Source organism: Peromyscus leucopus, chromosome 1, assembly GCF_004664715.2.
Source record: "Peromyscus leucopus breed LL Stock chromosome 1, UCI_PerLeu_2.1, whole genome shotgun sequence".
Classification (NCBI taxonomy): domain Eukaryota; kingdom Metazoa; phylum Chordata; class Mammalia; order Rodentia; family Cricetidae; genus Peromyscus; species Peromyscus leucopus.
The window spans coordinates 18,639,388-18,651,438 of record NC_051063.1 but is presented as its reverse complement, the minus strand read 5'-3'; the positions used below and the strand labels follow the sequence as shown (position 1 = coordinate 18,651,438).

The window sequence follows — 12,051 nt, the reverse complement described above, 5'->3', positions numbered from 1 at the left end:
CCCGGGCTAGCTCAGACTCCAGTCCTAGGCTATCTTCTAGTGCAGCGTGTGCTCGGGAGCAGCTGGAAGGCTGAGTCCCGGCGCCGGACCGAAGGTGTAGTTGGGGACGCAGTAGCTGGCCCTGGAGTCTGGCTTTTGGGACACTCGGAAAGTCAGGCCAGCTGGGGGAAAGAAACCGAGGACAGCTGAGCGATCATCTGGGAAGAAGCTGGGCCGCGGAAAACTTTATCTGAAGGTGGAGGCAGACTCCACTCTGGGGCGTCTGAGGGGACCCGCAGGGAGCAGCGGCGGGAGGGTGGGGAGGGGCGGGGAGGGCGCGAGGCGGAGCCGGGAGCCGGGCCAGGCCGCGGGGGCCCGGGCGGGCGGCAGATCCCCGAGGCTCCCGCAGCCGCGGCAGGACCGGCCAGCGGCGCCATGGAGGGGAGCCCCATCCCGGTGCTGACGGTGCCCACGGCGCCCTACGAGGACCAGCGGCCTGCCGGCGGGGGCGGGCTGCGGCGGCCCACAGGGCTCTTCGAGGGGCAGCGCAACTACCTGCCCAACTTCATCCAGAGCGTGCTGTCGTCCATCGACCTGCGCGACCGCCAGGGTTGCACCATGGTGGTGGGCAGCGATGGCAGGTACTTCAGCAGGACGGCCACCGAGATCGTGGTGCAGATGGCTGCGGCCAACGGGGTGAGTGACTCTCACGCCCGGCTGTGCGGGTCCCCGCGCCCCGGCCACCTCCCTAGTGTTCTCTTCAGCGTCCCACACCAGCGCACTGGGCACACTTGAGGCACTGGCCTTGAAGGGGCTGTTCTTCTCAAAACCCTGGGTCTGGAACCTTAGATTTCTCCAGCACCTGTTCCACTTTCTTCTGTATTCACTTCCACATCCATTTTCCACTCCATCCCACCTCTGGGTTTTCCACATTCTCCAAACTGGTTTGTTGCCCACCTCCCCACACAGACTTTTTTTTGAGTCTGCCAACATGATTTCCCACCCCGGTGTCCTTTATTATTATTATTATTATTATTATTATTATTATTATTATTATTATTATTATTTTGCCACTATACTCTCTCTTCCAAATCTTAGCTGTCAAACTTAATAATAAACTGCATGCACATACCAATATTGAGCCGGTGAGCTATTTGCCAAGAGCGGGCCCCGGCGAATCGCTTTAGCCCAGTAGTCCCTTAGTGACTACTTTGATTGGGACAAGGATGAGGTGGACGGCTTTAGGGGCATGCAGCCTGGCCTCTCAGTTCCCAGGAGGCACATCTCCAAAGGCTATCGCAATTCCCAACTTCCCTCCAAGATGCTCTGGGCATTTGACAAGCCAGGCCTCCTCCTCCTCATCTACATCTTCGTTTTCGTCTCCCTCCTCCCAAGACCTCTGCAGTTTTCTACTGTAACTTGATTTTTCAGACTTTGAGTTCCTTGCCTTCTGAACCCTCTTCCTTACCCTACAGACAGAAGCACGTTCTGGTAAATCCACCCTGCTCTCCCCACTTCGCTCCCCTCACCCCCAGATCTAGCTGCCAAAACTCGTGACTGCCAAACTTTAGGGGTCTCTGAATTATCTGTAGGAAACATGGTTGAAAATGTTATCTGAGCCTGATTCAGGACCAGATTCACACCAACGAAACTTTGCCCGAAGTGAAATCTCTTGCAGATGTACAGACGTAAACAACTTTAAAAGTGAAACTAGATAATTACCTGTCGTGTGGATTCTGGCCATCCCACACTTCTGTCTATGCTCATTTCATAGTGTTTCTTCTTAAAGGGATGCCTGTGCTTCACGTTTCCTACCACGATCTTTTCCTTCTCACCATTTTAGGAATGAAATAGGGAAGAAAAGATGTTTTGTGAGATTTTTGTTGTTGTTGCTTTTTTTTTTTTTAATGTCCAGAAAATGTTTGCGGGGGGAAATGAGACCAGAGGTTTTGGAGTGGATTCCAGACTGGCATTTATCTTTGGCTCTTCAGCTGGGATTGATGAATGTTGGCTGGAGTCTGAGGTTGGTGAGAGGTTGACAAATGCTCATTCTCTCTTGTCTGACAAAGCTATTCCTGGGAATGATGGGAGGATAATGAGCCCCAGGAGAGCTGGGACAGCATCCACCCTGCTCCATGCTCTAGTTTGTCAGGGGGCAAGAGAAACATAGCCTATCCAGTATTTATTGTGGGTCAGAATATTGGTGGGAGGTAGTTGTTGATTTGCATTTCAAGCAGTGACTTGGACCAGTCATCTCCTCTTCATTTTTCTTCATCTTCTGGGAGACTTGTTCTGAAGGGAAGAGTCAGATGGTTGGCTCTAGAAGAAATGTAGTTTTTTGGCAGGACTGGAAAACAATGAGCTGTATAGGTCCTTGTGTGATTGAACATGGATGGGAACTTACTTGCCTTTTTTTAAAAAATATTTTTATTTTATAATTGATTTAATTTTACATATCAGCCACAGATTCCCCTGTCCTCCCTCCTCCCATCCCCCAGCCTTCCCCCCCAGTCCAACCCCCATTCCCACCTCCTCCAAGGCAACACTTGCCTTTTAACCTGCATGCTGTGTTAGGCTGAGGGGTGACCAACCTGGATTCCTAAAGCCTTTAAATAGATTCCTGACTGGACATTCATAAACAGCATACAAAAATGACAAAAATTAGAGTTTATTCTTTCTGAATGGGAAAATCTGATTGTCAAGTGGTCTGCCATTTCTCCATCTGAAAAAGTGTGGGTTTGATTGAAAAGTTAATGTGGTGATTTGAATAAGAGTGGGCCCCCATAGGCTCATATATTTGAACGCTTTAGTCATCAGGGAGTGGCACTATTTGAGAAGGATTAGAAGGTGTGGCCTTGTTGGAGTAGGTGCGGTCTTGTTGGAGGAAGTGAGTCACTGGGGGTGGGTTTTGAGGTTCAGAAGTCTAGTCTAGGTCCAGTCTCTTTCTCCCTGCTCCCTGTGGATTAGAAGGTAGAACTCTCACTACTTTTCCGGGCCATGTCTGCCTGTACACCTCCATGCTCCCCATCATGCTGATAATGGATTAAGCCTCTGAAACTGTAAGCAAGTCCCAATTAAAGGCTTTCTTTTATAAGAGTTGCTGTGATCATGGTGTCTCTTCACAGTCATAGAACGTTGACCAAGACAGTCAATTTTACAAGGAACTTTCCTGAGAAAAGCTGTACTCGGTATTTGGTAATTGCTGGGGGAGAACAGAACGATGAGATTTCTAAATGGTGAACATATTACACATATTTTACAAGTTCGTCAGACTTCAAACTGGAGTCTTTCACACTAGTAAAGTGTGTAACTTGGAATTTGAACATTTCTTGGATAAAATTATGAGTATGGACCCAGAAAGATGGCTCAGAAGTAACGGTTCTTGCCTCTAAACCTGATAATTTGAGTTCGATTTCTGGAACCCATGTGGCAGGAGAGAACTGACTCCTACAAATTGTCCTCTGACTTCCACATGTGCATTGTGATATATGTGTGCACATGTGTGCATGTGCGCACACACATATAATAAGTAAGGGTAAAAAGTTAAAAGTTATGGTTGGCATAGTGTGTACCTACACTCTCACAATCCACACCACATACATATACATATCTACACAAAAACAAAAAACTAAAAATATTTTAAAATTATGAAAATTTCCAGTTTTCAGAAAAGTCAAGATAGGATTTATTGACAGCCATAGGGCCATTTTATGTTTGTGCCATTCTTTGTGGCTAAAATATTTTAAATTTTCTTAAGAAAAATAGCATTTGTCCATAAATTCTTCAGTATAGTGCTCTTAAAAAAATAAGGACCCTTCCCCACATAGTTATAATTCTACATTTGGGTTCACTCAGTTGTTTTGAAATTCTTTTATGGGTGATTTATTCAAGACAAGTTCTCCTAATCAAGAAATAAACATTGCATTTGGAAATTTAGGTCAATTTTTAATACAAAACACTCTCTCCTGTCTGTCTGTCTGTGCATCTGTCTATGAAGCTGATTTGTCAAAGAATCAGACCAGTTGTCTTGCAGACTCTTTCTTCTGGGCCTTTCGAATGTATTTTTGGCACCATTCCACTTCTCGTTCTACCCCTTGCTTTTCTTGTTGACTAGAAATGGGTTCTGAAGACCTGTCTCAGTCCATTTACATTGCTGTAACAAAATGCCACGAACTGTAGCTTACACAACAGAAACTCATTTCAAAGCAGTTCCAGAGGCTGTAAGCCCAAGGTCAGGGCTCTGGTTATTTTGTGTTGTGAATTTTGGGGGATATAAGCATTCAGTCCTTTCACAAAGCCCAATCGACTCAGTTTTGACTTATTTTTTGATAAGAGTGTTTCAAAGCCTGGTGTGGCGGTGCCTCTGGTGCCATCACTTGGGAGGCTGATAGGAGGATGATGAGTTTGATGTCCACTTGGGGAACAAAAAAGCAAGAAAAATCATAGTAATTTAGTATATTCATTTTTCCAGACTTTAGATTTTTCTTCTGCTCCTTCTTCCCTCTCCTACAGGTGGGATCACCTCTTGGTGTATCTACTCAGTTCCCCACTCTCCCCCCTCACCCCAATCCAGCGGCACATCAAGTGCACCAATCAGCACTCAAGGGGCTCTGAATTAGCTGGATCTTGTGAAGTGCAAGCTGTACGGTCTCTGCATCAGTGACAGCACAAGGGCTGCAGAGTCCTGGCGGTCACCGTTTCCACGCCCCACGTTCCTTCCTTGGTTCTAGTCAGCTGTGGGCTCAACTTCCTACTATGTGCATGTTCGGTCTCTGATCAACATTTACTCAGTGGCTTAAAATCCACCAATGATCATCTCTTAAACTAGTTCATTGGAGGTTTCAAAATAGTGTTAGCTGGCATGGTGTGTGTGTGTGTGTGTGTGTGTGTGTGTGTGTGTGTGTGTGTGTGTGAGAGAGAGAGAGAGAGAGAGAGAGAGAGAGAGAGAGAGAGAGAGAGAGAGAGAGAGAGAGAGAGAAATACCATAGCATGTCTTAGGTCAGAGGACAGCTTTTGGGAGCTGGTTCTCTCCTGCCATGTGGGTCCTGAGATGGAATTCAGCTTCTCAGGCTTGGCAGTGGATGCCTTTACCTGTTCAGCCATTTCCTCAGCCCTGTACCTTGCTTTTTACACGGGGGTTGAACTCAGGCATTCCTGTTCGCAATGCAAGCGCTTTACTTGCGTCATCGTCCCAGCCTTTAGGGACATTCTTTTATGAACTGGACATTGTCCTTACAACTGGACTACTTAGTTATTCCTCCTGGAAAGAAGACACCCTGTTCTTTCTTTTCACACTGCCAACTTTGGAGTAGGCATTTGAGAAAAAAGCCATCTCCACAACTGAACTTTATGACAGCGGAATCTGTTTCACTTTTGGCTTTTGGCAATGTTCCAGGAATACTTGGATTTTTATGCATTCAATTTCAGTGGATTAGTGAATAAATAAGAAGATACTTTTAGCTTTCCAACTTCTACTCAGTGCTGGGGGAACTCAGGCTTTTGGAAATGCTGGGCAAGTGTTCTACTGCTCACCAACAACTGCAGCTCTCTCATTTTTTTTTTTTTTTTATAGTTTCTATGTTGTTATATAAACTTACCTAAAACCTCCTGAGAAAAAATTTATTTTATTTTTTTAAAGACACAAACCATGCTGGGTGGTGGTGGCACATGCCTTTAATCCCAGCACTCCGGAGGCAGAGCCAGGTGGATCTCTGTGAGTTCAAGGCCAGCCTGGACTACCAGTGAGTTCCAGGAAAGGCACAAAGCTACAAAGAGAAACCCTGTCTCGAAAAACCAAAAAAAAAAAAAAAAAAAAAAAAAAAAAAAAAAAGACACAAACCATGATATACCCTAGAGTGAAAGACAAACAGGGTCTATGTATAAAAAGTCAATAGGACTGAACTGAAAAGCAAATGGCTTTTAATTTTAGGAACAAAATTAGTCTGAGACTAATTGATCTTTGAATCTATTTCTATTTCCATCTGGTTCAGAACCTCTTCAGTATTGACACAGACAGACAGACAGACACTTTAAAGAGTTTCCGAGCTAAATGCAGCACAGTTGCTGTAAAGATTTCCTTGTCTCTTTCTGAGTGAGTTTACCTGCAGTTAGGATTAATCACACAGTTTCTCTTCAGCAGGAATCTTCTTAGTTAGCTCTAACTGCCTTTAATATTGGGCGCTGGGTTTTCCTCAAGATGTTTCTAGATTTTTCTAAAATTTTCTTTCTCTGCACTTGACCTTAGTAAGCAGACCAAGAAGTGACTGAGATCTTCCTTCTCTGGAGATGATGTTCTATAGCATGATTCTCTGATGATGGAGATGTTTCAGAATCAGCGCTGTCCTGGGCTCTATCTATGACAGTTGAACACGTGAAACGCTAGTGGGACTGGTGAACTATATTTTTTTTTTAATTTTCTTTCATTTTAATTAAATAAAATAGAAATAGAAATAGTCACAAGTAGTTAATGGGTAACCAGTATCAGTCATTTTCTTCTCTTGAACAACAACAACAAAAACCTGTGTGTTTAACAATTCTGGTTCCTCCAGTGCTTTTTAAAACTGGTTCCTCTAGTGCTTTCTCTAAGCCATGCCTCCTGCATCATCAAATATTACAAGCACACACTCGAAAAGTCCATACAAGATTTCTGAGTGTGATAACCTTTGCGGTAATGGGATGGGAGAAATAGCCTTGGGTCAGCAGCTGGAAGGCGGACTGCTTTTCCTTGCTCTGCCACTCAAGTTCACGGCAGACACACTAACCGGGTATGCTAGAAGCCACTGTCCATATTCAAATTTGGTATAATACCATTGAACTACCCTGGGAGTCCAGTCAAGCCTTGTTCCGGAATGCACTTTGTAACATTTGAGCTGAAGTTTTCTGTCCCACCAGCCAATTCCCAAATAACCACTCAGAGACTTATTAATTATAAATGCTCAGCCAACAGCTTAGACTTATTTTTAACTACCTCTTATAACTTAAATTAACCCATTTCTATTAATCTATGGGCTGCCCCGAGGCTCTTTTACCTTAACTATGAACTTCCCATGTTGTTTCTTCAGCGTCTGGTCGCGACTCTTGTGACTCCCTGACTCTGGCCCTTCTTCTTCCCAGCATTCTCTCTGCCCCCCCCAATCCTGCCTAGCTACTGGCCAACCAGCTTTCTTTTTTAAACAATGAGAGCTACACATCTTCACAGTGTACAGAAGGATTATTCCACAGCATGTGTTAGTCATTTTTCATCATTGTGACAAATGCCTACAGTGTTAGGGATACATGTTTAATTTATCCCACCATTTCTGGGGTGTCAATCTGTGGTCCATCTGCCATGAGGCCATGATGAGGCAGAAGACCATGTTGACAGGAACACGTGGAGAAGCAAAGTTGCTCCCCACCTTGGTGGTCAAAAAAATGTAGTGATATAGGAGGAGGCCAGGGACAAGTTATGTGTTGCCAGGGCATGCTCCCATTTACTCACTTCCCCTAAATAGGTTCGACCTACCAACATTGCCATTATATTGTGACCCCAATCAAGGGCTTAATCCTGAGTAGATGGGAACCCCCAGGACTCAATCATTTCTCCCAAAGTCCATCAACCCACTACTGATTTGCTCAGCACGTGAGCCTTTGGGAGACATCTCAGCTTCAAACTGGAACATGTTTTAGGAAAAAAGAAAGAAGTATTGTTGTGGTCAACTGAATGTAGGTAATTATAATTTAACCATATGCATTGAACAAAGCCTATCTTGGGTCCTTTGAGAAAAGCTTCACAGCTTCATTGTACATTTTAGCCAAGAGAAATGCATTTGCTGCTGATGTATGAACTGTACTGACAACATGATGACCAGCAGTGATAACCAAAGGGTACAGTACGTTCAAGAGATCGCAAGCACTAGTCAATGTCCGTGAAATCTTTTGGAGGTGGACGCTGAACTGCAATCACCTGAGACAAGGGGGGTCAGCTGGAGATTTGAGACTGTCCCTCAGACAGGTGCTCCCACGGCTTGCATGATCCCAATTGTCCATGAAAAGCTGGTTGTTCCCCCAAATGAGAACATACTTGTTTCGGAGTTTGTTACACCTCTCTGGGGAGTGGATCTCGGCATGGTTCCAAACAGGAATAGCACAGACAAGAAGTTGAAACAAAGTAGGCTGTACTGGTAGTGGGTGGGCATGCAGAGAAGGAAGCAAGAGCCGCTGCCTGCCTGCGCTTCAGCACCTAGGGCCTCTTTCCTGATTTAGATCTGAAGATCCAGGCTTGGGTGGTCCCGGATCTTGCCTGTAGCAGAAGAGTGATTGCTTCATGTTTTTAAACTGGTGTTCATTACAGAAGTGGTGGACAGAATAAGCTACTACAGTTCAGACAGCAGGGAAAGCAGGGTCACGGTGCACTCAGGAGGAACCTGAAGGAGCCTTCCACAACTTTGTCCCACTGCCCTTTCTGGATTTTCATACCTGAGTGTGGAACAGGCAAGTTTCCTGGGAGCAACTACATACTTCAGGAGTCCTTGGCTGCCTCCATTACCCTGTATGACCAGTGTTTGGCTGACATTTTTAGCCTCTGGTCCTCATTCACGCTTTTTATGGGGACGTTGAAGGAGTGGGAGAGTCTCGAGAACAGCTGGGTCTTCCCAGCTGCTGGGTGGTTATTTTAAGCTTTGGTTAATGTATCCAGAGACCCATGCCAGAGATGGCATTTTGAACTAAGCTGCTTTGTGAAATCTTGTGATAAAATATAATGATGTTTATTGAAAAGGCAGACACACATCCTCAACATTATGTGTAAAACTTGCCCTAAGAATCATTTTTGATAAAAAGTCTGCTTTGATGGAACTTTGTGAACTCTGGAAGGTTGTTAGTTTCTTCATAGACTTGAGGACTAGGTCTTAGGGTCCACTTTTGGAGCAGCCCAAACATAGGTGTTAAATCCATCAACATTAATTTTCATTTTAGGATCCTGCCCATTGTTAGAGAACAGTAATATAACTAAGCATTAAAACAGAATTTTAGCAAGATTACTTGAGAATACTACACAGGAGAAAACGGATCTGATTATCCCAGGAATATAACAATGAAGATAGAGAGTCAGGGCTTCGGCCACTGGCCTTGTGATTAGATCTAAAACACTCACTGATTTCCCTGCTTATGCTCACACAGCCAAAGGGGCATTTGAAATCCTCTCATCTGATTTCACCCTGCTGGTTATGAGTGAAATCATATCTGTAATATATACAAGACTTTTAAAAGTGAAGACCCACGTTTTCTGAGTCCTTAAATGATGTACCTTGTATGATTTTAGTGACATCAACTTTTGGAGCAATGTCTGTATTTGTATGAAGAGAAAATAATTCAGGGACACTCAACCATCAGGAAATTCTTTTCCTTGGCCTGGAGTCACAGTTTTTGACTTTTCTTTTCCCATTCCAAGTCTTCACTGAGAAGCATTTTGTATAAACATAATATTAAGTTATTACCTTCTCTTGTTTTCCTTTAATAAGATTTCTGGTTTCTAGCTAGTGCTATCTAGTTTTATATTTAGGACCCCCAAGGTGGAGCATGGCTGAAATTGGAGGTTCAGAGTTTGGCTTATTCAAGAAAACATCTCAAAAACTACTGAGAGGAGGGCTTCAAAACTAATGGTTCATATCTCCAACACAGAACACATTCTTCCAAATCAAGAAGAAAACCTGAACAATTTAATACAAAAGTTGTCACCAACAAACACACACAAAAAAGATAATCAACCTCATTGTAACCAGATACATCTAAATAAAAATAATCAGTATGTTAAAAAATTGAAAATATGAAGGAGTTGGTGTGGCTGTTGGAAAGGCATCATATTTTCATTACATATTGTTGATGATATATTTTCTATGTCATATTGCATATATTACAGTACATATTGGTAACAGACACACATTGGGGTCAGTCAGCTTGTCAGTATATAGCTTAACTAACACAGTCTTTATAGAACAGGCCAGGAGTGTGTTAACCTAAGAATCAGCTCTGTAGATGTTTATGTCCAAGTGTACAAGCCAAGCCTGTATTCAATAATGCTCGCTCTAGCACTTGGTCAAAAGAACATAGAAAGCAACCTATATACTCCACAGTGGAGAAGAGACACATGGCTTCTGACAGGGCTACACAAGGACACTATTAAAATCTGAAAATGGAGGGAGTGGGACTGTATGGTATGAGAAAGACAAGAATGGCGGCTCCCCAACTGGAAAAGCAATCACTGGGGACTCATGATCCCATTTTTTTTGTATATAAGGTCAGCAAATAGGGTTGCACTCCAAACAGTTAGAGAGGGCATATCTGTGTGTGTCTGTGGTGGGATGGGAGGAGAACCCCCTTTCTTCTATATTACACACTTTTCTAATTAAAACAGTTATACAGACATATATCCATTGATTTCATAATTAAAGACATTAACAGCCAGGTGCAAGGGAGTTGGGTAGAGGATCCTACAAGCTTACAGGGCTGGTCTGGGCGACACAAGCTGCCCTCTATCTCAATAACCAACTAACCAAACACATAAAAACCTAACACACCACCAACAACAAATAGATTTAAGAAACAAAGTAAAGGCAGGAAAAGGTCTGGAGTTCATCTATGGTACTGTTGCTTGCAACCTGCGTGACGGGGGACATCACATAGCCTTGAGGTTGGTTTATAAAAATGGAGAGAGCAGTGATACTTGCCTCCACATTTCCTAGGTTGCTTAGTGACTTAATGTAATGAATTAAGAATTATTTTTGTATACTCATATGACACAATTATTACAAAAATATTTTGCTTTGATGAAAAGGAGGCAGAGTGTGTTTGCCTTTTCTAACCAGAGGCTCCTGTTGGTCTGGGGACCACAGTTGCTTCCCATGGCTTCCTCTTGACTTTTGGCATTTCTCCACGCTGCCGGCAAACTGGGTGGTGGCAGCTGCTGAAGATACCATCCATCCCCTTTCTTCCCAGCTGTGCCCGCACACACATATGCACTCCTCTCAAGGGTCCTTGAGGTGGCGGCAGCTGCTCCCACAAAGACTGACTCAACCCAAAGGACTTTCCTGGGATAGTCTGTGTCTTGTCTCCTGAAGGGAGCTGGTTGGGTCAACACCATACATTTCCATATTTAACCTTTCTGCTCCTCAGTGGAGACACCAATCCCGGCCTTCCGGCTTACCCCACTGCCCACCAGATCTTAATCGGCTCATTTCATGAAGATTTTCTGACCTAATGGGCTGGGCCATGTGAGAGATCCTTGAGAGGGACAGGCCCAGCAGAAGCCGAGCGACTCCACGCTAATCTCACTAATCGGCTGAGGAGTCTGAAAACGCACAGCTGTGGGGCTTGCCTTGCTTTCAGGCGCTTGGTTCGGATGTTTGTCAGGGGCTTGTGCCTGCAGCTCTGCTCAGTGTTTGGTTAGGAGGCATGCTATTTTTTTGGGGAGGATCTCTCAAATGTACAGTGACAGATGCAGACACGGAAGGCCTAGAATGGCTGTCATAAATAACAGTAAACTGTTTAATCTCACTGGGTTGTAAATCTGATGGCAGGGGTCTTCAGGTCACCAGTTCACATAGGATAAAGGGTGGGGCCACTTAGAAAAAGAGCAGTTATTATTTCCCAGTCAGGCAGAAATTGGTCTGAGGAGATTCATTTAAAAAAAAACACACATAAATGAATTTTAATTGATTGTGATAACTACTCAGAGAAAATATGTAACTTTAAAGAGAGTTTAAAAATCTTATGCACAATCTCTAATGTAGAAGCTACCCACATAGTGTGAGTGGATATATATGTGTGCATTCTGTCTACTTTATCAAGTAGCATATGCCCAGGGCCTCATTCTCCTTACCCCCTACATGTGGGAGCCCACAGAAGCTCTCTAGTGAGACCTTATTCAGGGTCAGAGAATCAGGGTTTGCTTTACCTGGCAGGGCTGCGTAAGGAGATGATTTGGCCACAGGTGTGTTTACCAGGTGTTTGGAAGGTTTTACACTTGGCTGTAAGGTGGTGCTTTGATCTTGCAAGGCGGAGGTCTGTTGCCTTTCCCCTTGGCATGTTATAAAAAGC

The 12,051-nt window shown here is 44.1% G+C and overlaps 1 protein-coding gene across 1 annotated transcript in view; it reads left to right on the top strand.

Moving 5' to 3' along the window:
• Window positions 1–279: 279 nt before the first annotated feature.
• Pgm5 (phosphoglucomutase 5) overlaps window positions 280–12,051 on the top strand; it is a 171,462-nt gene continuing 159,690 nt past the window's right edge. Inside the window, exon 1 of the mRNA XM_028894120.2 lies at window positions 280–675. Within this exon, the coding sequence (XP_028749953.1) occupies window positions 415–675 (261 nt within the window). The 5' untranslated portion in view covers window positions 280–414. The remainder of the gene's footprint in view (window positions 676–12,051) is intronic.